This window comes from Cervus elaphus, chromosome 19 (genome assembly GCF_910594005.1).
Source record: "Cervus elaphus chromosome 19, mCerEla1.1, whole genome shotgun sequence".
In the NCBI taxonomy this organism is placed as follows: Eukaryota; Metazoa; Chordata; class Mammalia; order Artiodactyla; family Cervidae; genus Cervus; species Cervus elaphus.
In genome coordinates this window covers 5,253,984-5,280,569 of record NC_057833.1, presented here as the reverse complement: position 1 = coordinate 5,280,569, position 26,586 = coordinate 5,253,984, and the positions used below count along the sequence as shown (strand labels likewise).

Sequence of the window (26,586 nt, the reverse complement as noted above, 5' to 3'; positions counted from 1 at the left end):
TCCTCTCAGATGTGAGTCATTTCCAGCAGCAAGAGAGCCAGTTGCTCCAGTCGCTCCGGAGCAGGAGGGCTTGAAAGGGCCCCAAAGGACAGGCTTCAGGCAGGCGGGGGAGACCCACCTGCCCTGGCAGGGGAGCGGGAAAATGGCTATTTTTTATGCTTTAACAAAAAGCGTACTTCCCTGCCAGCTTTAGTTTCAAGGCTTACTCTTAATTGACACTGGGAAACCTGTTTCAACTTGAAGACGCCTGTATTAGGTGAATGGACAGCCAGCCACAGCAATGAAAGGTAAATGAAATATTTTATTTTCTTAAAAGCCATGGTTGGTAGGACATAGCACTGATTAAGACTGTAATTATACCTCTGCTTAAATCTGAGATCTGACGAGAAAGTAAGAGTTAGAAATCTAAGTGAATTAGAACCACGAGTCTTGTTTGGGAGGGAACAATTTCTGAAATCCGGGCCATTGTGCTTCACGGAATTTCACTGTTCCCAGCTCAGGCAGGCAGTTGTTAAGCAAACCGTGCGTTATGCCTTCAAACGTGGAAACGATGTTAAGGAAATCACTTCTATTAAGTGAATTTTTAAATCACATTTGCTTTATTGGTTGAGTAAACCCCAAAGTTCATTATAAGTGCTTCCCTAGACGCCATACTGAAATTTGTTTCATAATCCTTCATTCACTTTTCTTTTAAAAGGAGATCTAAAGAAAAGAAAAAAGAAAAAAAGAGGGGTTTTCTCTCCCACCTGCTTCATTTTGATAAAAGAATCTCAATCTTTTCATTATAACACAAAGAACACGGCAATCCTTGCCCTGATTCCTTAGGAGATCATGCTAAAACATGTTTGGAAAAGGCGCTGAGAAAACCGCCTGACTAGTGGCGAATGGCTTAGGGACAGCTTGGGTCTGGTTCATGTTCAAAGTCACGGGGAGGCTTTTATTTCACTGAGGGAATCAAGAAGGAAATGTGAACTCTTTTAAGTTATAATAAGGATTTTTAAAGATAGGTGAGCATAAGGTAGGGAGATTTTTTCGATTTACTAGGTCAAGATTCATCTGCTACGGTATTTTGTATCATATTCTCAAAGGGGGTCTGGTTTCACATTAGGCATATTAACATTTTTAACATGGGTTTTCTTTCGTAATTCTGATTAGAGACTCCAATTTACTAGCAAAATGAACAACAAAAACTGTGGTTTTTCAAACAGAGCCAGAAACTTTTGATTTTATACTATCATCTTTTTATACTGCATTATTATTTCTGCCAGTTCAAGGTTGAAACTAGGAATCAAGGGGATGTATTCTCTGAGCGCTTCAGCAAAATCCTGTCCTGAGACTACTGTTCCTAACACCTATCTGAAAAGTGTTCTGAGTGTATGTGGGTGAAGGAGAAGACGTTGGAGGAGCAGTCAGATTGTTGAATACCGTATTTAAGGATATAGCCTAGAAAAGAAAAAGTGTAACTAGTCAGAAAATCCTATTCCATGAAGAGACTGAGTCAAAAATTTCCTGGCAGACAGAATATTGAGATGGTTTATTGCACTCCAGGATAGAAGTGGGAGATGGAAAACTAAATTAGAGTGGATGTTTTTATTTAGCTGAGTGTTATCTGGCCCCTTCGGAGCCTGTCTGCTTTCCTTCCTTCTTTGATATCTTGGGGTTTCACTTCCTTTAAAAACAAAAAATATTCCACCCTTAGTCCTGTCCTCTGAGAAAATGCCACAGAAATTTAAGATAGAGGAGACATGAGTGGCCATTCACTCTCTGCACTCCTATAAACTGAGGGAAAACTAGGAAAACATGCTCAGAGCCCAATAAGAGGGATGACGGTGAAGGCAGGAGAGAAGGGACGTGAAACCTACGCGAAATCACCTGGGAGCATCCCACCGTCTCCACAGGACTGCTAAGTGCACAAGCGTGGGACAGGACTTTGGTTTAGAGCAGAAAGCCCAGCTGCAGAGTGGGTGCTGGCGATGCCAAAAGTTAGTGTGACTTGAGCAAGCCTCTTATTTCCTCAGGAGCTCACTGCCCTCTCCCAAGTAAAATGAGGGGATTTGACCAGAGGTCATGAGGGGCCCCTTGTGTGACTAGATTCCCCTGATCCAGGAGATGTACTGAGGCACTCCGGTTGGTTATCAAGAACCCAAGGCTTGAGTCAAAAGAAGATGCTAACGAGGAGGAGGAGGAAGACTGGTCCCGCCCGTTTCTGTCCCAGGCAGCCACGTGATGTCCATCCAACCCCAGCCTCTGAGGCCCCGGAGTCTTCCCCTGCAAGACACAGGTGACTACAGTCTCCTCTTGCTTCCTCAGCTGGAAGTTTTGCCTCCGTAGGAAGGCAAGGGCCAGCTGGAATTCCTATAGCTGCTGACTTTCTAAAGAAGAGAGGAGACAGCGGAGGCAACCAAGACACTGTGGTTTAGAACTAGATGGGAAGAACACGTCAAGGTGAACAAGAAATAAGATGCGAACCTGCTGTTTCATGCCAGTGATTGAAGTCAAGCCCTTATACAACCTGGCAACAATTTCCAAACTTTCCAACTTCCTTACATGGCAAATATGGGCAGAATAGAACATTTATTCTTCATTTTGTATTGAAGTAGCGCATCTTATCTTTCATTGACATTCTTATTAACCAATATGAAAAAACTTACACTAAAAAAGCATCTGAAGAGCACTGATAAGCCATCACATTAAGTCATACCTATCAGTGATTCCACAATTTCTCTTTTAAGGCAATTTCTTTTACTTTTTTAAAGGCAATTTCTAATAATAATTTCACACATTTCAGAAGAAGATAACTCTTAAAATGACTTAGATAGAACCTTTACAACACAAAACTGTCCTAAACTGTAATACTAAAACAACAATCATTAACATGCACTGGTAGCTTAACATGTCTAAGACTATTGCATATTTTAACATAAAGTATTTTTTTACAAGAAAAAACTTCACACAACCTTAAGATATACACTGCTGTTACCTCCATTTTACAGCTGAGCAAACTAAGGCTTCAGTGATAAACAAGTAGGAAGCAGAGCTCTGAGCTTGACCCAAGTCTGCCTGCAGACAGCCATGCTCTGAGTCATCACTCTTTAGAGTTCTAAGTAAACGCTGTATTTGCTATCTGGGATCTCTTTCTCATCAGTAATTTAATAGGTGGGCTTCCCAAGTGGTGCTAGTGGTACAGAACCAGCCTGCCAATACAGGAGACCCAGGTTTGATTCCTGGGTCGGGAAGATCCCCTGGAGGATGGCATGGCAGCCCGCTCCAGTATTCTTGCCTGGAGAACCCCATGGACAGAGGAGCCTGGTGGGCTACAGTCCACAGGATCACAAAGACTTGGACACAACTGAAGTGACTTAGCACGTACACACAATGTAATAGGTAAAAGCACATGGATTTGTAATTTATTTACCATGCTAATTGACTGCAGTAGGTAAGGGGCTGTCTTGGGCACATCACATCCTGCAATCAAGTTGGGGCTATTACCTAGTTTTCACAAAGGGGACATCAGACTATAATCAACACACGAACCCCCGGGTTGTACAGAAGTAGAAGAAAAGAGGAGTTAAGCCCATCACTCAGACCAACTTGTGTCCAAAGCAGGCTCTGCCCTCACCAGGCCTCTGACCAGGGCAAGCCACAGCAGCTGGTGTGTGCTGAAGGAACCGCTGCAAGCCTCAGTTTCATCAACTGGAAAAGGGGCAGACTATTCTTACTACCATTCGGAAAGCATCTGTATAATGAGTTCTTCCTAGATGCCAAGCTCCAATTAAAGATTTCGAAAGCTTGAAGGACAGAATACTATGGTAATACCTCCTTCAGTCCTCAAATCAATCCTATATGGATGTTTTGCAGAAGAGGAAACTGAAGTATGGAGTGATTAGACGACTTGCCCAAGTAAGCGGCAGGTCTGGAATTTGATTCCAATGTCTTTTTCACAAGTTATCTAGGGACTTCCCTGGTGGTCCGGTGGTTAAGACACTGCGCTCCCAATGCAGGAGCCGCGGGTTCAATGCCTGGTCAGGGAACTAAGATTGCACATGTCACAGCCAATTTTTTTTAGAAAAATTAATCTAAATAACTTAGAATAGTCTTAGGCACAAAATTACACAGGCAGTGCTTGCTGAACCTATACTCTGATCATCATTGTTGCTATTATGAGTAAAAAGACAAAAACAGACCTTTCAGCTGCAGAGGACGCACTGCCTGTAGTCTGGACATGCTCTCAGGTTAGAAACAGTACTGGCTTTCAAACTCCACTTTTTAAGTCTCGGAGTCTAAAGAGATCCTTTGCTAAAAAATATCAAGATTCTGGTTGCCTTCAGAGTGGAGGCCAGAGTCATGGGGGCGGCAGAAACAAAATAATCCATGGTCCCTGCACTGCAGGAGCTTGGGATCCAGCTGCAGAAAGAAGGATCAGAGCAGAAAACAGTAGGCTGCCGGCAGTCAGCTGCGTCTCCCACGCTGGGAGCTGACAGGAGAGACCCAGGAAAGGAGTTCCCGGACACCAGCTGCCTCAAGACTGCAGGCATTTTAGGCCTGCCACTCTGCTTTTGGGGAGGATGACCTGCCTGTCCAAACTTGTTCCTCCTCATACCTGCCAAACCCAAAGGTGAGACGTGAAACTGAAAACAAATCATCAATGGGCTTCTCAAAACAACTTAGATAAACAGACTAAAAGCCAAGTTGGAATAACTGCAATTTACTGTTTACCGGTTTATTTTTAAAGAGAACGGTCCTTCCTATCATGACTGGGTACCTTGCAACTGCCCAGGGTGTCCAGGAACATGCAAACCTTAAATAAGCACAGTTGCACTGATTTTGAGTTGTTTAAACCAAGCATGTTTAAAATCCTGGAAAAGGAAGACTTTAAGCAGGATAAAATTTTGTACTGTGCCAAAACTGTTCATGTGGAACTCATATAACACAGCAAAATGAATGAATAAAGGAACAGTGGATCCCATTATAAAAGGTCACTGTATCAATGGAATAAGCATATTGTGATCACCGTTCAATAGACACTATGGTTTTACCTCCTCAACATCAATATTTTCCTTTCCCTTTACCCTAAAAGATTCATTCTAATTTTGTGTTGCAAATATAAAACAAATACACACACACACATATATATAGACATATATTGTGGTATGAAAAAAAAAACTATTCATACCATGTCTACAGACAATAGTACAACACCCCAAGTATCATCTCCATTTATCATCTTAAGCCCTAGAAACACTGAGTACCTGACTGGTACCCACTCAGGCGGCTCACGCGAGGCTCGGCGTAGACACTGTGAGAACCAGTTTACGATCTGTATGAAACTGCAAGCCATGCAGACACTAAACAAGTGGCCAAAGGAGAATGGAGTCTGAGAGGGCAAATTGAAGGCACATGATAAACGAGTGCCAGGGCGCCTAACACTTGCCCTGATGGCCTCCCCGATCCCTCCTCGATCCTGGAAGACACTCCCGGTAACACAGTTGTCTTGCAACCAGGGTGGCCAAGCCCAACATCTCTATGTTACCTTTCCCCACTACACCCTCAAAAGGAGATGGTGTATTTCCCATCCTCTGCCATGAATTACACCCCAGCTGACTTTACACCAGGCAGGCACTCCCTCACATGGCTATTTATTTAGATCCTGCTTAATCCCCCAAAAGATCTGAGGTAGTGTACAGAGATGCTCAATATCAAAGAAGTTCAAATGAATGCTAACAAAAATGGAGCCTGGGAAATGCAATGGAGGGAAATTCAAAGCCACGTGAGATTAGTTCACCAAATGCATCAATTCCTATCTCAACTCTAAAAGGAAAACAAGAAGGCACACCGATGCGGTTCTGATAAATAATTAATAGTAGCAGGCCTAAAGGAACACTGGATTCCCAGAGGGCGCTGGTCAAGGGGGGCTTCCCTGATAGCTCGGTTGGTAAAGAATCCGCCTGCAATTCAGGAGACCCAGGTTCAATCCCTGGGTTGGGAAGATCCCCTGGAGAAGAGAAAGGCTACCCACTCCAGTATTCTGGCCTGGAGAATTCCATGGACTGTATAGTCCATGGGGTCACAAAGAGTCAAACACAATTGAGTGACTTTCACTTTCAGTGGTCAAGAATCCGCAGGCCAATGCAGGGAACACGGGTTTGATCACTGGGTCGGGAAGATTTCCTGCAGTAGGAAACGGCAATCTGCTCCAGTATGCTTGCTGGGAAAATACATGGACAGAAGGGTCACAATGAGTCAGAAAAGGCTGAGCGACTAAGCACAAGCATCAAAAAACACTATTCTCAATATGCAGCCTAAAGAACTTTTCTCATGCGATGAGTCCTCACACAGAAAAACAAACTTGTGTTCAACACCCAAAGAACAGACACAGTGAAAATGGGGAGCCGCACAGAGGTATCAACTCAAAGCTCGGTCAAAGCCATCCTACGGAGGCAGACAGGAGAACACAGTTTTACTACATTGCTGTTTCTTCGTAATTAATCTAGCAAAACCTCTCTGCCTTTTTCTCCCCAGTATTATTATTGTTGTTGTTTAGTCCGACTCTTGCGATCCCATGGACTGTAGCCCGTCAGGCTCCTCTATCCATGGGGGATTTCCCAGACAAGAATACTGGAGTTGCCATCTCCTTCTCCAAGGGATCTTCCTGACCCAGGGATTGAACCCAGGTTTCCTGCTTGGCAGACAGATTTTTTTTTTTTTTTTTTAACCACTGAACCACATGGGAAGCCTGTTCTAATCATTAAAATTTCCCAAGCACTAGACATATTAAGTTAACCATATGAAAATGCCATTTGACCTACAAACACACTTCCAAACAGTTCAACTTAATTCATCAGCATCAAGGAAGACAAAACCTTAAAATCTTTGAAAAAGTATTGATCCTAAATTAACTACAATGCCATTAAGTTCTAAAACTGTATAAACTACCGCAAAGCTTGACTTACAAGCTCATCAATTTCACATAAGAAGGAAATTATTCAATGAGGGGAAAATTACGAAAAATAAGGCTCAGGTTTGTAGCTGGCAGTGGGTACCAAGGCTGGAGGAACCCCAAGGTACTGGTAGGAACCCCATGGAGAGAGCTGGGGCAGCCCCACCTAGAAATCACATGTCACAAACTGCAGGCCACAGATAAGCTTTATTTGGTCTGTCTTAATAAAGCTAAGCCAGAATTTAAAATCCATGTAATTTTATACAAAAATCCATTTTTACAGTCTTGTGGCAGATGACCCACACACCCGCATGGCAACGACCCAGAGCCTGGCCACGGGGCAACACTGCCCTGTTCACCGCAGCCCCCAGCCCCCCGGGCACTTCTCTTAACATGCTGTTAGCTCTATTTTATTGGCTTGCTGATACTAGTGATTATTTCTTCTTATACCTGGCTCACTTTCCTCACTGACATTAGATACGGGGCTTTATGTGGATTTGCATTCCACTGCAACAGTCCCCTAACTTCACAGTGGGTTGCTCAGAAATATCAGAGGACCAGCATCTGCTCAGCTTTCCCCAGGTCTTTGGCCATGCCTTTCAGGAGATGAAAGTCAAAGTGTTAGCCACTCACTTATGTCTGACTCTTTGCAAACCCATGGACGGTAGGCCCACCAGGCTCCTCTGTCCATGTTATTCTCCAGACAGGAATACTGAAGTAGGTGGCCGTTTCCTTTTCCAGGATATCTTCCCCACCCAGGAGATCAACTGCTAATTCCTATTCGCTCAGTTCTTCTCGGGTCGTATTGTGTTCAATTCATTCAAAAAGAAAAAATTAATGCCAGTGAAGTTGACAGCAGGAACTACTTTAAAGAAAATGTTATATATATGTGTATGTGTGTATGCATGTGTGTGTGTGGGTGCGTGGGTGGGTGTATATGTATTCACACACACACACAGAGAGAATGAATTAAATGTGATGTCATATCATTTTACTACATACAGGAGTAGGGGGATTGGTTGATTTTTAAATTGAAGTATTGTTGAGTTACAATGTTTCGGGTATACAGCAAACTGATTCAGATAGAGATAATGTTCTTCAGATTCTTTTCCATTATAGATGATCACACAATACTGAATATAGTTCCCTACGATACACAGTAGTTGCCTGTTGTTTCTCTATTTTACATATAGTAGTGTGTATCTGTTAATCCCAAAATTCTAGTTCTTGTTTTTATGAGAGGAGAAAATGAGACACAGTGAGGGTTTGATGCCGATGAGAACTGCACAATACCCACTGGCATTGAAGATCTCACTAGTGAATCTCTACCACTGAAGGAGGGGTTGCAACAGAAGGCAGATGCGTCTGTTAGGTACCCGTCTCGTTTCATTACTTTAAACAGCATTACAGTTTGCTTAAACTGATTCAAAAAATTAGGCTAGCTAAACTTACACCCAATTCTATTGAGAGCGGCCCTGCCGCTCAACCTACCCCCTCAACCCACTGCCATACTGATGCCATTAGAATGGTGACCATGACAACCACCATCATCATTGTCATCACAATGAAGAATAACTATGACCCTTGAGTATAGTGCTTAAGCCATGGAATGACCCTCCAAACAACATTTCTGCAAGCCTGTGAAAAGCACTCTCTTTTCTTAACAGGTTTGTAAATGGTAATCAAACAGCTAAAGACTTTACCTGGGGTCTTAGATTTTGAGAATTTTTTAAGGGACTTAAAGTTACTTGAAATGCAGTTTGGCTTAGAATATATTCATTCAATACCACACTCCTACTGGGAGTATAGCCCATAACCTCTCTGACCAGTAAACTCGTACTAATAATTCAGAATTTCCCTATACATACATTAGACTTTGCCTAAACAGAACACAAAAACACACATTTCAACTTGGGAAATGATAAAATTTGACTATAGGAGTAATAAGATTTTTATGAAGTGAAGTGACAGTCACTCAGTCATGTCCAACTCTGTGATCCCCTGGACTATAGCCCATTAGGCTTCTCTGTCCATGGACTTCTCCAGGCAAGAATACTGGACTGGGTTGCCATTCCCTTCTCCAGGGCATCTTCTTGACCCAGGGATCGAACCTGGGTCTCCCGTACTGCAGGCAGACTCTTTACCATCTGAGGCACACAGGAAGATTTTTTATTATTAAGCAGAAAAAAAATATTTGACATGAATTCCACTGCTTTGCCATGAATTATATTACTGTAGCACTTATAGTATAAAATAGACTTGCACGTACTATCTCTTCAGATTCTCATAGCACCTTTGGGAGCCAGGCCAAGTATCTATTATTTTCCTCATTCCACAAACAGTGGAAAGCTAAAACTCTGAGAGCTAAAATGCTTTGCCCAGGGTCACAGGATCAAAGAGAGAGTCAACAGCTGACACCTGAGGTCCAGGACACTGTCGAGCCTACTTTTGAGGGGCCGCTGATCCAGCCAAGTAGCAGAGCAGAGAGGCAGCCTATTCTGGGGTCACAGAAACTGGACCCCATCTCCTGGCTTTGCCTTTCACTGTCTGTGTGACGTTGGGCTCCTCACCTGCACAATACCCAGGGCTGGGGTAAGGGAATAAGGAAGCACCAGACACAGACCCTGCCTTCAGGGAGTTTACAGCCCAGTTCATACCCTCCCTCCTCCACCGCCCTCCCTCAATCAATCAGTAAGTAAAAAATTAATCAGAGGTCGTCTGGAAAAAAGAATGCTAAATCTAAGTGTGAACCAAATTTTGCTTAATTGTAGGCTACAGACGTCAAGCGTAACTTTGTAAAAAGAACTTCAGGGTGGTACCTGAAAAACCAGAATGAAGGCTGTTTGCTTGGCATTCCAACACCTTTGGGTTACTGACTCCAAGCTTGCATTAATGAAGTGCCCTATGAATACAGTGACCTAATTCTATTACAAAAAGAAGTAAATTATAGCCAGTGAGGTAACTTGTTTCTTGCCCAAGGCCTTCAGCAGAGCTCTATCTTAGCAGTACTGGAACGAACACACACACACACACAGAGTCTTAGGTTACAGGTGGAACACACACACACACAGTCTTAGGTTACAGGTGATTCCAAAATGCAAGGAAGGCTGCGCCTCTTACCAGAAGCTTCACGTTAGATGGTTCTTGTGAACACCACCACAAGCAGCGGAAGAATGACACTGTCCCACTGATATTCAGGAATTACAGCAGTAGCCCCATTTAGTATCCCCCCCCTTTTAACACAGTTTTTCTGTAAGAAAGTCACAGAACACAAACAAAACCCCTCCGATCTGAAATTCCTGCAGCTCCAAACGTGATTCCAAATGTGAGCTTCTAAAGAAACACACAAGAAGTGGAGGGCAAATTAAACCACAGCTCTGCCATGCCATGCGAGAACCATCACCACCACCAAATAATCAGTCAAAAAACCGTGAGCAGCTGCATCTAGGGAGTGAGCATTTAACTGGCATTTGACCAGCAGCGCAGTGATGAGACCCTGGACAGCCAGGAGAGCAAAGGCACAGACAGCTGTAGCCTGGCGGGCATGCCCGCTGGCCCCGCCTGCTGCAGAGGGAGTTGCCAGCCCGGCATGGCAGCTCCCCACCCGAGCCAAGACCTAACCCGGGAAACACGGGAGCAAGGCTGGGTGCCCAAAGCAGCAGTTCCGGGGCCCCGGGTGCTCAGCTGCCCAGCCTCCCCACCGCCCCTCCAGGGCACAGCAGACGCTTGCGCGTCCTACACACCTAGGTTCAAGCTGCTACACGGTGAGTAAACCTCTCCTTCCTGGAGACCCAGAACCTCAGTTTTCCCAACCATGAAAGCAGTCTGATATGACCAGTACAGTAGTGTTTTCACGAAAAGGCCTCAGCAGAGGGCTGCGCATGGTGAAAAGCTCAACTGTGACAATTAGTTTGTTCTCAGGGGTTCCCTAAACAAGCTCACCTGCCACTATTCTTTCTGGCTTGCCGAGAGGTACCAGGAAAGTCATTTGTTATGAATCCTCAATGTTGGTCACTGAAGCAAGAAAGGGGGCAGACAGGGGGCAGAAGAAGAGGAAGAAAGGTACGTTTATAGTCAACACAGGCCACTGGATGATCCGTACAGGTCAAGTGTCATCATATAAGGATAAATGATAAATGAATCCAGAGTTGTGAAAGCCAGGGTCTATAGGACCAGGAAGGCAAAGCTCCTGAGTGAGGAGACCCAGGGAAGTCAGGAGAGGTTGCTGTGAGCTGGTGACCCAGAGAGCAGGTTCCCAAAGGGAAGAGGCAGCAAACACTGCTGGACGCTTCACACTCAGCTGTGGGCAGATCTTTCTCAAGGTAAGAGGGAAATTTCCCAATGCTTTCCACATGGTTCAGGTCAAACCAAACTATACCTCCAGGTTAGAAGATCAGCAGTTCCTTCTTGGCCTCAGCAGGGAAAACAAATGGTGCTTCTGCCTTATCTTCCCCCTCCCACTTCCCACCCTCCAATACCAGCTATGGAAAATTGCTCCGCATTGGGACTCTAGGGAAGGATAGTAGAAAGAAACATGGATACAGCTTCAATCAGATCTGGTAGGAATCCTGATCCCAACTATCACTAGCTCTGTCAGGGCATATTAATTCACATGTCTGAACCTCAGATCGTCCCGGCTGGGAAGGAAGAGAGGAACAAAACACGCCTAGGGCACGGGCTGCTGTGAGCGCTGCAGGAGAAACCAAGCACCAAGTTCAAGGCCTAAGATCAAGAAGACACTGAGGACACATCCACCCTTTTCTAGGGCATCCTTTTCCAGATGGACATGTCCATCTATTTCATTTCATTCACTTAAAAAGCCAGCTTACAGCTAACAACAGCGTAACATTATTATGAAAAGTTAAGGGTTATGAAAACAATCAAATTATCAATGGCTGGCCAGATAAAAGCCAGAAGGTCTCTAAGCATCAATACTATCCAACCTCAGGAATGGCCGTGAAACCCAGACCTGCCACAGACACCACATTCTTGAGAGGTTTCATCACCTCTCAGCTTGGGGAGCCGTAGGTGGCAGGACGGGGCTCCCGCCCGACAGCAAGGCCCTGGACCCAAGCCCATAACCACGGCTGAAGCAATGTTCATTGCAACACCCTGCAGGCGCTGGGAGGTGCAACGTATGCACAGATGCTCTGCGATCAACTGCACGGGGGTGGGGGTGGGGCGGGAAGGAATGTCGATGCTGCTGCTGAACAAAGACAGCCGGCGGATGAGGATCAGAGGCAACTGAAAGGAAGCTTCTGGAGCAAAGAGCTCAGTCAAAGGCCTCCTCACTGGGCGACTGAAACCACAAACCACCCAACAGGCTCAGCACAAACAAGGTGGCGAGACCTCCATTCACCCTGCGTCCAACCCATCAGCCAGCAGCTGCATTCCACCGCGTGCCTGCGACAAGCGACAGGGGCTTGTGGGACTCAGATCTCACCCTGCACCATGGGGCCAGACGCTGCGTGCATGTTCTCAGGTCAACCTTGGAGTCACCCCACAACGGATGCATCAACGCACACACGGCACAGAGGATGGAGAGGCGGAGACTCACAGAGCCTAGGCAGGCACCACACTGCCACCTACGCGGCTCCTTCTAGGGCCGAGGGTTGCTTCTCGCTTGTTTTTAAGCCAAGGGAGGAACATACTTTAAAATGTTAAGACATTAAAATGAGAAGCTTAGCAGAAACGTCCATCGTCCTGTACCCATCTCTACCTCCCACCCCTCCCACTCTCTTCTCCCAGGGCAGACATGTTTTTCCTTTTTGAAAGAGTGGTCTCAGCCCTCTGTTATCAGCCCTCTGCCTCTGCCCCCCACACTCACACAGCGTGACTTAGGCAGCTCTGGCAAAGACCAGCAGTGACCTCTCTGTTACTGAACTCCACCCAACAGCACTTTGCTGTCCTAGGCCTCTTGACTTCCCTGCAGGATAAAACTAGTTACAACTTCTTATTTCGTAACCTCAAGTCTCAGTTCACAGGACATGAATCTTGTCTGATAATCCTTCCAGTTCTCTGACCACTCCTCCAGGAGCTTCCCTTTCTGGAGAATTGCTCCTGAAAAACTTCAAAGGCAGCCCTCTCCTACTCTCAGTCTATCGGGAAGGGTCATGGTGGGCAATCGCACCCATTCCCATTGCTTTTTCTACCCCTGATCTTCTGCCAACTTTAAAAGTACACCACCAGCCAGGGCCACCTCCCCAGGCCCCAGACCTCAACTTCAGTTCCTCAGTAGACATCTCCACATGGATACTACATGGGCATCCTGAAACCCACAAAGGGAAATCTGAACTGTCCACCCCTTCTTCCACATGCTCCTCCTCTCACGGGCCCTACAGTCAGGGAAACAGACCAATACCCACTGCCTCACACTGGGAGGCCACGGGGCCTCCTCTTTTTGCGTCAGCAGCCACTCATTCCTCAGTGTGCCCCAAACCCGTCACATCTCTCTGCCACCTGAGGCCATCATCTCCCTAGCAGGTGACATTATCTTGGGCCATGCCGAACATTTCCACATGTTCCTTTCCCATCTCACATCCGGCAAACCAGCCACAACCCAGGCATCGAGGCTCCCACGGAACCTCCTTGACCTCTGCTGCTTTTCATCAGGGGACACCACCACAACTGGATTTCTACAACATTCCCCCTCGGACTCTGTATTTTGTGGTCTATTTACTTCTGGATCCTCAACTAGATTCAAAATTCCTTGAGGGCAGAAACTTACCCTTCATCTTTATAATTCCCAGAGTGTGGAACATGTCTAAAAGTAGACTTTTAGACAGTAACTTCACAGAAAAGGTCAGATTATGGTTAACACTGATGGGGAGGTAGAGACTCCCAAGACAGGGAAAGAGGAGGAGAAAGGAGGAGAAGGAGGTCATTCAAGAGCAGGAATCAGTATGAAGAGAGGCAGCGGGTTAAATGCAAGGCATGCCCCTGTGAGGCAGCAGTTAGCATAAAGAAATCCTGATCAGGTGAAAATGATCTTGAATTTCATGTAGGCAAGGATTAATGTCAACAACACAAGCGAAAGCTCCATTTACAAAGCACGCAACTTATAAACATAAATTCTAATTTAACCTCATGATGCTTCTATAGAGGAGGTACAATTGCCATCAGATTCAGAGGATTAATTATAGAGCAAGACTTCTCCTGAAGTTGAGAGCCACCTTTTAATTATCAGAAGCCAGCATCTTCCAGCTTCCACACTCCATAGTCTCCAACACTAAGAAAATAACCCCTTATGTATTGTTCGTCACTGTAATTTGAGAAGTTCCCTATCAGACTGTACTTTGGGTGAGAGAGCATGATGACATGGGTAACTTAGAAAGAAGAATCTAACAAAAAGCAGAAGAATCTGAGAGGAGAGAAGCAAGCAGCAGAAAGACCAGGGAGGAGGTCAGTACAGGGCCGCACATGAAGCTCGGAAGGCCTTGGTCTGAGCAGCAGGGTGACGGCAGAAGTGAAGGAATGACATCGTAACAGAAGAAGTAGCAAGACTAGACAAGTGACTGACCAAGGGAGAAGGATCCAATTCAGTACTGAGGTTTTAAACTCTCTCGACCGAGAGCTGAAGCAAATACTCATAAAGAGGGATGAAAGGAAAATGGCTTCTGGTGAAGAAAGGGAAAAGAGCTAAAGTTGAGAGATGCTGCGTCTGAGGAACAGACGATATAATGAACAGAGGTTTAGGGCAGGAAGATTAGGGAAGAGAGGCGATGGCTGAGCATCCAAGGAGACATGAACAGTCTTGAGAAAAACAAAAAGAAAAAATGAGGATCTATGACCCAAATTTGGGGGAGTACTTCATCTAGAGAAAGTGGTGAAAGAGAAGGAGGTGGCAAAAGGAAACTCTCACAAGCCACTTGAGGAGAATAAAGCATTTCCCAAACCTGGAAGACAAATTTGATTCCAGAAAATCCATGTATCATGCCTGAACTAATTAAGACCAAACTCATTCACATAATTTCAATGGGAATTAAGATAATGATATCCCCAAATTACAAATCGCCACCCACGGCTGGGGTCTCTAGATTCTGAACCAAATTCTAAAAGAAGAAACTCAGAAATGAATCATCCAGATCACTGAGCAATGTCCCACACCTACATCAAGGGGTGGAACTCCTGCTAAATATACTTTGCATTTCACTGTCTTCTTCAAGACATGATAAGGAATGTGCTTATAAGGTACTTTTCCTTGGTCTATAAAACTCGTATTACTGCACAGTGAATTGCTATCCTGTATCTATTTCTTTTCTGTGTACTCTTTGTTCCTTTTTAATTTTGTTCAGGTATAATTTACATACAATAATTCTCATCCATTTTAAATGTACAATTCGATGATTTTTAATTAATTTATAGAGTTGTGAAACCACCATCATAATCCAGTTTTTCTCACCTTAATAAAATTCCTCACCCCCTTACAGTTAAATCTCTCCACTCCTACCCTCAGCCCTAACCTACTTTCCACCTCTATAGATATGCCTCTTCTGGGCATTTCATTGAAATGGTATGTGGTCTTTTGTATCTGGCTTCTTTCCCTAGCAGAATGTTTTTTAATTCATCCATCTTATAGCTGAATTTCACTCCTTTTTATTGCTGAGTTGTATTCCATTCTTTGACCACACTACCTTTGCTTTAACCATTCTATGACTATACCAACTTTGGTTTACCCATTCTGTTGACTATACTATCTTTGGTTTATTCACTCATCAGCTGATATTTGGGTTGATTCAAATCTTTCAATTCTTAGCTATTATGAATAATGCTATTAAAGACATTTGCATATATGTCTCTGCATAGGTCTATGTTTCCATTAGTCTTGAGTAGATACCTACAAGTAGAATTATTGGGTAAGATAAATGTAGGTTAAACTTTCTAAGAATTTACCAAACTGTTGTTGAGGTGGCCATGTCATTTCAAATTACCACCAGCAATGTATGAGGTTGCAACAATGTATACTTGGTGATACTTGTTACCAGCTTTTTCATCTATAGCCACTCTACAGCCAGGTAGATGTAAAATAGTTACCTCATTGTGTGGGTGTTTTTTTTAAAGAAATATTTATGTATTTATAAATACATACATAATTTATGAATATTATGTATGTATAAAAACTGAGATCACTCCAGGTCTCAGTTGCAGCACACAGGATCTTTAGTTGCAGCATGCAGGATCTAGTTCCCCGACCAGGGATAGAACCCGAGTCCCCTGCACTGGGAGTGTGGACTATTAGCCTCTGGACCACCAGCAAAGCCCTCATTGTGGTTTTTATTTGAATCCCCCTAATGACGAAAGATACTGAGCATATTTTCATGTGTTCTTGATAAAATGTCTATACAAATCTTTAGACCACTTTTTAGTTGGGCTGTTTTCTTATTAGGAAGTTGTAAATGTTCTTTGTATATTCTGAATTTAATCCTTTATCAGGGATAAATATGATATGCAAATATTTTCTCCCAGAATCTTTTCAGTGTCCTCCTTAATGACTGTCTGCTATCTATTACTGCAACTGTGACTCACCCACTAAATACTGCTTTTCCTCCAGTGGGGATAAGCCATAATGGATTTCTTGTTATCAAGTAAAGTTTAAGTGAAGTCAAGAAGAGAAAAACCACATAACTCTCCCACAGAGGAATATGAAATTGGAGATGTCTTTGATGGAAACTCCCTGAAACATTTCCATGAGAAGTTAGATTCAAGAAAATAAGGTGTACTGAAATCTAAGGGTCATTATTAAAAAGTTTAGAAAACTGCTTCAACCCCAGTAAACTTTAATAAAAGAAAGTAGGATTTCACCTCCTTGCCTTACTTTAAAAAGACTGCAAAACTGGCACCCAAAAAGGAGGCTGTCTAAGAGGGTGTCTATTGTCTGTGATCCATAAAGCAATGAACACTTTTTGACTACTCACTATGTACCATATACCCTGATGATTCAAGGTGAGACATGGACAGGGCGTCTGAACTCTCGAGAGATGACTGGTAGTGGGGAGGAAATCACTCAACATTTGGACACCACTTTTTCCATCTACTACCAAGTCCAGCATCCAAATGTCACGTGCCACTCGGGAACAGAAGAGAAGGCCAGAATAACAGACAAAGAAATACGTGCCTCTCCACAGGCTGCCCAATTCTTCAATATGCTTTTGCTTTGAAAGTACTCTGAGCCTGCTGACCAGCAGACATAACTGCTTACGCAACCAGTGAATTACTTTGGACTTGGAGGGGATGAGGTTACTTGGGGTCTCTCTGCAGCTTTGTGGTATTTATAAACAGTATTGCTGAGGGGGCATGACAGTCTCACACGGTTTCATTTCATGAGAAACAGCGTGACTTCCCCTAGAGTGAATTCTTCCCAAAAGACATCTGACTTCGGCAGCACACTTTGCAAATCAGTTCCCAGGATCTCTTCTCTCTTTGACCAACACCTGAGGGAAGTCAGAAAACGAGGAGCAGACAAGGAGCAGGCTGCCAAAGGAGAAGTGGGGGGACTGTTACCGTTTAACACACGCCCCGTGCACATGCGACCTTGGGCAATCATGAGAAAAAAAGACTGTGAGGAATCTGAAGCTCAGAAAGATTTGAGGTTTCAGCCAAAATTTCAAAAACTAGTCACTCAAAGCCGATTTAATTATTCACTCCTAGCCAGACTCTGAGGTTGGATGGAAGACAGTTATCATAGAGAAATACAGGAACTTCAAGGTAAAGGTTCAAGTAGTATTAAATTCTGAACGGAAACCTATGTTGAAGGAAAACATAGAAGCCAACAAAAACCTGAGTTCCACTGGGGATTTTTTTTTTTAAGAGCCTTCAGTCCAGTTTGAAAAAGGTTAAGTGACATGATGAAGTCACTGAGCTAGTTAGTGTAAAGCCAGAACTAGAAGCCCAGAGATTATAAGACTGGGTACTGAAGGTAGTTGAGTTTATAAAACTCTAACATACATCGGTCTGAGATCTTTTAACTAACTTTTAACAATCTCCAATTGCATATAAGTCTCATCAGAGATGCATTTAAATACACGTGCTGAGCTTCAGGTCGATGGGGTGGGGTAGGATGAAGTAGAAACGATATGGCCAGACACAGGCTAATGTGTCCTGAGAACACTTTTGGACCCAGGTTCCTATGGACTATGTCACATAATTCTTGCTACAATTCTGTTGTATGATTATTTCCACTCCCATGTCAGAGAGGAGAACACCAAGTCACAGAGATGTTAAGTAACTTTCCCAGGGCCACACAGCGGCATTCGGATGGAGAAGGCACACACAGAAATGTCCCATGCTCCCTGGCAGGTGGAAAGAGTACACAAAAATAGACAAATCTTATGTGGCACAGCTGTTCATAACAAAACAGTAGGCCTTTTCTGAATCAAGGGGCATTTAGTTTTTCTTTTCAAGTGAAGGTCAAAGTACTATGTATTCAAATTCCCACTCAACTGCTTTTTTTTTTTTTCTTTTTTCCCCTAGAAATCAAACCAGGAATAACCTATGCTGACCCCTTGACTGAATTGTCCCCGAGTGTTTCCTGACACAGATTTCTGCTTTCAGTCCCTCACAACTAAAGAATGGGGCTCAACTTGACACTTGCAAAATTACCAGGTAAGCTGTAGGGGAAAATGCAAAGAAAATCGTACTTGATCAATAACAGTTACTTACACCATGTGACAGTTTAGGGGTTTTGGTGGTTAGCAAATCAGTTAACAAAATAAACTTGCATTTATCCTTGCCTTCATTAAATGTAAAACAGCAAACATGCAGGATGGCATTGCCGAGAGAACTCTAACTTGCCATCACTTTGTCTTAAGCTGTTTCACCTAGAGATGATCTCTAAAAGGACAGGAAGATTAAAGTAACAATTGGGGAAGTCTTTCACACTGAAACTAAAGCACATACCCCTTGCCGGATGGAACAGTCCCGACCAAAGACAACACCAACCTGCGCTACGGGGTAACCAGAACACAGCGTGCAGGGCAGCGGTACCCGGGCAGTGACGCCCGGCATCTGCACGACCTCGGGACTTCCTTCCCGCCCGGCAGGCAGAGCGGCGGCACGGCGCTGATGCCTTCACATCCAGTGCCGGAGTGTGACGTGCCCCCACGAGCAGCAGCGGGGCGTCTCCAGAGGCAAAAGGAGCAAGTCTTCATCACGCTTCATTCAGGACGTGACTGCTCCTCATGGCACAAACCCAAATCACGGCCTGGCGCTGAGAGAGACCACCTACTAAGTACGACTAAGTACTAAGTACTAAGTAAGACCACCTACTAAGTGCAAGATGCTGCGCTTGAAACGTATGCAGAGCATTTTTAACTCTCAGAAGACCCAGCAAAATGGCTGCTCTTTATTCCATTTCACAAAGCCAAGAGGTGACTGAGCCAGCACCGTCAAAGGGGACTTCTAAATGGTATAGAGGACCTTATCTGCAAAGCAGAAATAGAGACACAGACACTGGGAACGCATACAGGACACCAAGCGGGAAGGCGACGGGGGAGGAACTGGGAGATGGGCATTCACACACACACACTGTTGATGGTCTGTATAAGATGGGTAACTAACAAGAACATACTATACAGAGCAGGGAACTCTGCTTAACGCTCTGCGCTGACCCGGAAGGGAACGAAGGCCGGCAGGGAGGAGATACACACATGGCTGATTCCGTTTGCTCCCCAGTGGAGACAGCCACAGCAGTGTAAAGCAACCACACTACAAAAAACTGTAATTTGAAAAAAAACATTAACAAACAGGACTGCAATGCCCTTGACCTCTACTGTCCACTCCAGGAGCCACATAGGACTAATAAGCTATCTGACTACAAAATCCATGCATTTCTTCAGCCACACAGTACACATACAATCCCCCTTACACACACACACACATAGGCAACCACAGCCCCAGCACACACACCCCAACACCTCTCACACATACACATGCAGGCTCAGTCGTGTCCAACTCTTTGCGACCCTATGGAGTGCAGCCTGCCAGGCTCCTCTGTCCCTGGGATTTCCCAGGCAAAAACACTGGAGTGGGTTGCCATTTCCTTCTCCAGGGGATCTTCCTAACCCAGGGATCGAATCTGCGTCTCCTGCATTAGCAAGGGGATTCTTTACCACTTCGGAACCTGGGAAGCCCCACCCTCAGACACACACTGGCACAAAATGATGATTCACTTTGGTACTAGTGTTATTAGGTCACTGCCTTTGCTAACTTAATTTAAAAGGAGTTGGAGGCAGGAGTGCAGGGGGAAAATAAGAAAGGAAATTTGACCGTCACTCTCCCTCTGTAATCAAGCTCTGAGCTAAATAACACTGGGAATAACATCCAAGGAAACAAGAAGTGTGTGAGATGTAAGAAAATAGCCTTTATGCTGTAAAAACAGCTTCCAATTTTTACTAATTGAATCACTATCATACCTGTCATTAAAAATGTTTCCTAACTCAGCCAGGTTCTTTACTGACAGCAAAGAACCACATGATAAAACCACCTGGGTAAAGAAAGCCACTCACTTTAAATGGACATTGTTCCTGAGTGGGAACACTGCGGAGAACTGCTTCTGGGCATAGCCACAGGCATTAGGAAACTGGAGGCAATGATACAGAAGAGAAGAAATGATGGGAGGTAGCTGGCAGGAAAGAATATGCCATAGTCTTAATTCTTTAAAAAAAAAAAAAAAAATCAAGTGTCACAAAAAACTCTCTATATTCAGTCTTGAGCCTTCCAGAGCAGCCCAGAGATGACTGTTCCCTCGACCACCATACACTGTTTCATAGAATGACCCGTAACAGGTTTTAACCACTAGTTTGCTTAAGCTGCATCGTAAATATGAAATTTGCAAATGAAGTAATAACCAAGCCCAAGCCTATTCCACTGAAGTAAGAAGTCCTGTATTCCAAACTGTTAATCTCATACATAAAACTCAGGATGCAAATACTGTGAGGTGACAGGATCGGCAGACACTCTCAAAGCTACAAAACAGTGAAAAGAGGTCAGTCGGCCCTGCTATTATTTATGACTCAGAGTACATAGGACTATTTCTGACGTTCTGATTTAAGACTGACTTTAATAATAACCATAACTGATCAGTAAATCATTATTTAATAAGAGTGCTTGTTCACACAATTAAAACTTGAAAGTATATAATGGACACAAAATTCCTAATCAACCCAGAGAAGTAGGGGTCCTTCTATTCCACAATGGACAGGCATAGCAGATCCAGGGAGCTGACACTAAGGGTTGAAATACTCCATGCCTAGTGTGTACGCTGGGCTTCCCCGATGGCTCAGTGGGTAAAGAATCTGCCTGCAATGCAGGAGACACAGGAGACTCCGGTTCAGTCCCTGGGTCAGGAAGATCCCCTGGAGAAGGGAATGGTAACCCACTCCAGCATTCTTGCCTAGAGAATCCCATGGACTGAGGAGCCTGGCGGGCTACACTCTAAGAGCTGCCTAGGACTGAGAGACCACACACGCAGTATGTGCCTGTGGCCAGGGAACCATTCTGTTTGCACTCACCGTGGCTTTGAAAATCACTGTTACAGGCTATAGCCAGTGTTCCAGGAGATGGTATAGCTGCCGCTTTTCGGGCGGGGTCCCTCAGTTGGACCACTCACCCTGATTAAAAGTTACTTGTCCTCTCCATGATTCCTTTAGGTGTCTACTCTGGGTTAGATGAAAGGGACTGCTGATAGTTTCATTGAAGAAATTAATTCAAGCAGGTACCTTAGCCCAGGTAAACCTGCATATCTTAAGAAGCTTCTAAGGTTATGGACGCTGATATGCATCTGCTGGCACAGAAGCAGCCAGGACCGAGACGTTTCATTAAGTCAAAATCGGCTTGAACAACACTTCAAGACGATGCTTATAACTGGCAACCGTGATACAGATGGCCACTGAATCAGGCATTGTAAACTTATAAATACTGTGGGTCTCATCATAACAGGCTAGTCCAGGTATCAATTACCAGCCTGTTTAAGGATATTTAAGCCAGGGAAACCAATTTTTAAGAACACTTCTAGCAGAGAATAAAAGGAAAAGAATTAAAAAGAGGACAAGGTTACTTGGGAAGAGCCTATACACTTAAAATTTCAGGCAGCAATTTAAGAACCTGTTTTTGGATTAAAAATCATCCAAACTCATCCTTGGTTCACTTCTTCAAAGAAGGAAAACAAAGTACATACTACGCTGCCTGTCACGTAGGGAAAAGTCTAAAATCAGGCTGTTAGCCCTAAAACAAAACCATTCCAAAGCATAATTGTCATTATAGTAAACGTTATTAGTGAGACGTGAAAATTCAGAGATGACTTTTCTTGTAAAGTCACACCCCAAAAGTTCACTTGTAAACAGTTAGTTTCAGTTTGCAAAAAAAAAAAAAGGGCAGCAGCAGCAGATAAAAGTAGCCATATGGCTTAAGGGGAATGCCCAGAGGGATTGCAGACAGCTATGCAGGTCCACCCCCTGTGGAGGAGAGAAGGGAGCAGGGAGCAAATAGGAAGATTCACATTTCTGTGTAGTTGGAAGAAGTTTTGACCAGACTGATGAGAAGTGCCCCAGCCAAAGTCATCATCAGAGGAAGCCCTGCTGTCCCAGGAGCAGGCCTGTCTTAATGCGTCTGCGGTGCCCCGTCACTGGCTAGGAGTGACCCACGGAAGCGTGGCATCAGCAGGAAAACAGCGCTGGGCTCAGGGCACCGCGCTAGAGCTGCCCGTCAGTGACCTTCCCTGCAGCCGGAGATCGGAGGGGCCCCTTCTCGCGGCTGTCACGCAATCCAGTGCTCACAAACTGTTTCACTGATTATGTGATGCAATGGTAAGGCTCACGAACTCAAGATTTCAAAAGAGCAAAAGGTTCAAAATTTTCATATTCTTAGCAGAATAGGTATAATCTAGCTTACAAATAAAAATAGGTACCAGGCGGCAATTATTTTTTAAAATTGCCCTCCTTGATAATGAATTTAAATACTAATGACAGTTGTCCCTTTTTGTCTTTCTTCCTAACAATGCTCCCTAAACTTTCTTAAGTATTACCCCCCCAAAAGAAAGTCACTGGCAAATAATTCAAAATGACCTGCTAGTTTTATTCTTTCTCATTTCAAATAGCTTAAAACTGAGAGAAAAAGAAATTTCAAAGAGCCTACCTACACTAAAATAACCGCATGCTACCCTTCTGTTGTATGAAATTTTAATTTGCTGCTCCCCAACTTATTCAATTTGTAATTATATCAAAATTGAAATAAACGTTGAATCAAGATCATTTTCACTGGTATATTTATTTTCATTCAAATGATTAGCACAACCAACCAGAAATTCATATTTTACTCGAAGGACTTGGTGGGGGAAGTGGGATTCCGGGGTGAGGTCACGAACAGTTTTTAATGCTTTGTGTGTGTGTTTCTTCAGTGAACTACAGCTGATTCAAAATACTGTGTCAGTCGCTGGTATACAATGATAAAGTGATTCTGGTATACAGGAGAACAAAATACATATTCTTTTTCATATTCTTTTCCATCATGTTTATTACAGGATCCTGAGGGTTGCTCTCTGTACTATAGAGTAGGACCGTGTTGTGTGAGGTCACCAATTCTTTAGCCACTCAAAACATTAACAGTGCACTAAACAGACTCTTTAAATTACTAAAGATGTTTTTTAAACTAGCCCGAAACATCAGTAGTTCAGCCTGTAAGGAAGCCTGGCATGAATAGGGCATGTGTGCGAAACATGAACTGACGTCTCCCCACTTCTCCCACAGATGATGAGCCGCAGGGCCCAGGGAATCACACCCCAAGTAACGCGAGCGACAGACTCGGAAAGAACGCCACCGTTCACAACGAATTCGACACCATCGTCTTGCCTGGGCTTTACCTCGTTATATTCGTGGCAAGCATCTTGCTGAATGGTCTAGCAGTATGGATCTTCTTTCACATTAGGAATAAAACCAGCTTCATATTTTATCTCAAAAACATAGTGGTGGCCGACCTCATGATGACGCTGACGTTTCCGTTTCGCATCGTCCATGACGCGGGACTGGGACCGTGGTACTTCAGGTTTATCCTTTGCAGGTACTCCTCGGTTCTATTTTACGCCAACATGTATACTTCCATCGTGTTTCTGGGGCTGATCAGCATCGATCGCTACCTGAAGGTGGTAAAGCCGTTCGGCGACTCTCGCATGTACAGCGTAACCTTCACAAAGGTGCTGTCTGTCTGTGTCTGGGTGCTCATGGCTGTCCTGTCCTTGCCAAACATCATTCTGACCAACGTCCAGCCAACCAGGGAAAACATTCATGAGTGCACGCAACTTAAGAGCCCTTTGGGAGTGAGATGGCATCACGCCATCACTTACGTCAACAGCTGCTTGTTCGTGGCCGTGCTGGTGATACTGATCGGGTGCTACATAGCCATTTCCAGGTACATCCACAAATCCAGCAGGCAATTCATCAGCCAGTCAAGCCGGAAGCGAAAGCACAACCAGAGCATCCGAGTGGTCGTGGCCGTGTTCTTCACCTGCTTTCTGCCCTATCACTTGTGCAGGGTTCCCTTCACCTTCAGTCACTTGGACAGACTTTTAGATGAGTCGGCACACAAGATCCTGTATTACTGCAAAGAAATGACGCTTTTCTTGTCTGCGTGCAACGTGTGTCTGGACCCCATCATCTACTTTTTCATGTGTCGCTCATTTTCAAGAAGGCTATTCAAAAAATCAAACATCAGAACAAGGAGTGAAAGCATCCGATCACTACAGAGTGTCAGAAGATCCGAGGTGCGCATATACTACGATTATACTGACGTGTAGGAATTCAAGGTCACGAGGCCCACTCCTGTTTGCCAGTATGTACAAAGTGTAAATAAACGTGTTATTTTCATTATCCTTGCCTGAGCCCATCAAAATGTGGATGAAAAGAGAACTGAAATGTTATGAATTTGGGGTACAATTCAGAACTGAGGAAAACATTAAGGCATAATGAACAAAGTGAAATTGGTGAGATGGCCTATGGCTGAGCAGAGGGGATCATGACTTGAAGTTTAAGGAGCAGATTTCAGGGGCAGCCAAAGCCACAGCTATGCCAGCGCACTGCAGTCATCTTCCAGGAAGTGCGGATGCTCTGAAGCCACTTTTGAGAGGACAGGAAGTAGAGAGAACTCTGTTCGACCTTGATCCTTAAGACTTGGGAAAGAAAATGCTGCTTTCAACACAGCTCATTTGTTGCAAATGTAACTCAGTAAACACGGATTGCTAGGTTTCTCTGTCGTTGTATCTCTGACCTGTCCACAACGTTAGCCACAGTCCCTTGTCTATGTTTACGTTTTATGCACATTAGGAAAACTTGCACAGTGCAGGAGTAGGCAAGGAGGTTTTTAAGCAATGCACTTGTAAGACTGGAGTCACTGAACTGCTTTTAAACTTAGGTTATTTCAGAGAAGAAAAAAGTATGACTAAGTATTAAGACAAGCAGATTTTGATAAAACACTGACCTTACAGTGCCGTTATTATACCCCTATGCTGCATTTGAATCCTTATGTGCTAGAGGCAGAGAACAGAAGATGAAGCCTTCATTAATAGTCAAGTACATATCGTTTATTTAAAAGCCATTTAATACTCTTTATTTTATAAAAACTGTAGTTTTTAATTATATCCCATCTCTAATAGGAATATCATTCGTTTTAAACCTTCAGTTGTAGAGCTCAATGCATCAAGTCAAAAAGATTAAGGGTTAACTTACAATCTTAGAATAATTTCTCCTTCTTCAATATAAACCTTTGAACCTTCATGCTTTTTCAAAGCCTTCAGCTGCCTGACCATCGTCTAGGTTCCTAACATGGGACAAGCAGCCAGGGGAGCATTAAATGACCAGGAGTGAAGCCATGTTTGCTGATGAAAAGGTATCATTATGGTTAATGAAGACAAAGCAGATGTACAGGTGTAACACAGTGCAAGGCTTCATTTTATTTAGACTCGTACAAACGATCTGCAAAATTCTGAAAAGCTAAAGTGAGCAAAAACGAAGGAAGCAGGGCACAAGAGTAACTCAGCCTAACAGTGACTACCAAAGTTAGGTTCAAGAACAGAAAAGGGGTCTAATAGGTGAGTCAGGTTTAACAGAAAGGATGGAAGCAAAGAGGTTAAAAGAACTGTCTAAGGACCTTCATCAGAATATCTATTTCTCATCAAGATTCCAACTCCATAAACTCCAGGGAATCTGCAGTACATGAATTAACACACATCTCTCTTGGGCATGTGCCTGGCTACCACCACCTGCTGCTCCTTGTGTTCACCAGCTGGGTTAAGATAGCCATGCTTACAGTAGGTATTTAGGAAGACAGTTTGAAAGGCTAATATCCTTTCTCCATTCTCCTCCGAACACCCAGGCTGAGGTACAGCTGCCCCATATAAAGAGGAGGAGCAACGCCACAGCTGGGAAAACCCTCAGACAGCGTGTCCTAGACTCGCCTTCCTCTGCTTGTCTCTACATCACGGCTCACAAATAGGCCTTGTGCGTGTGTGTCTGTGAGTCTCTGTTCTGTTAAAGGCATGATCACCTTAGAACATGCCTAAAAAATAAGAACCTGTCCTCTTCATCAAATGATTCCATTTGGTGTTCTGAAACTTAGCAAAACTAACCCCACACTGCATTTAATTCTCTAAAATTCAGGCCTCAATT

The 26,586-nt window shown here is 44.0% G+C and overlaps 2 protein-coding genes across 6 annotated transcripts in view; one reads left to right on the top strand and one right to left on the bottom strand.

Moving 5' to 3' along the window:
- The window catches only part of MED12L (mediator complex subunit 12L), a 347,579-nt gene that overhangs the window by 114,579 nt on the left and 206,414 nt on the right, over positions 1-26,586 (bottom strand). The window lies entirely within an intron of this gene.
- On the top strand, positions 71-25,040 carry GPR87 (G protein-coupled receptor 87). Its single transcript, XM_043874771.1, has 3 exons — positions 71-287; positions 18,407-18,538; positions 23,677-25,040. The coding sequence occupies exons 2-3, from the start codon at positions 18,505-18,507 to the stop codon at positions 24,717-24,719; spliced, it is 1,077 nt and encodes a 358-aa protein (XP_043730706.1). The 5' UTR covers positions 71-287; positions 18,407-18,504; the 3' UTR covers positions 24,720-25,040.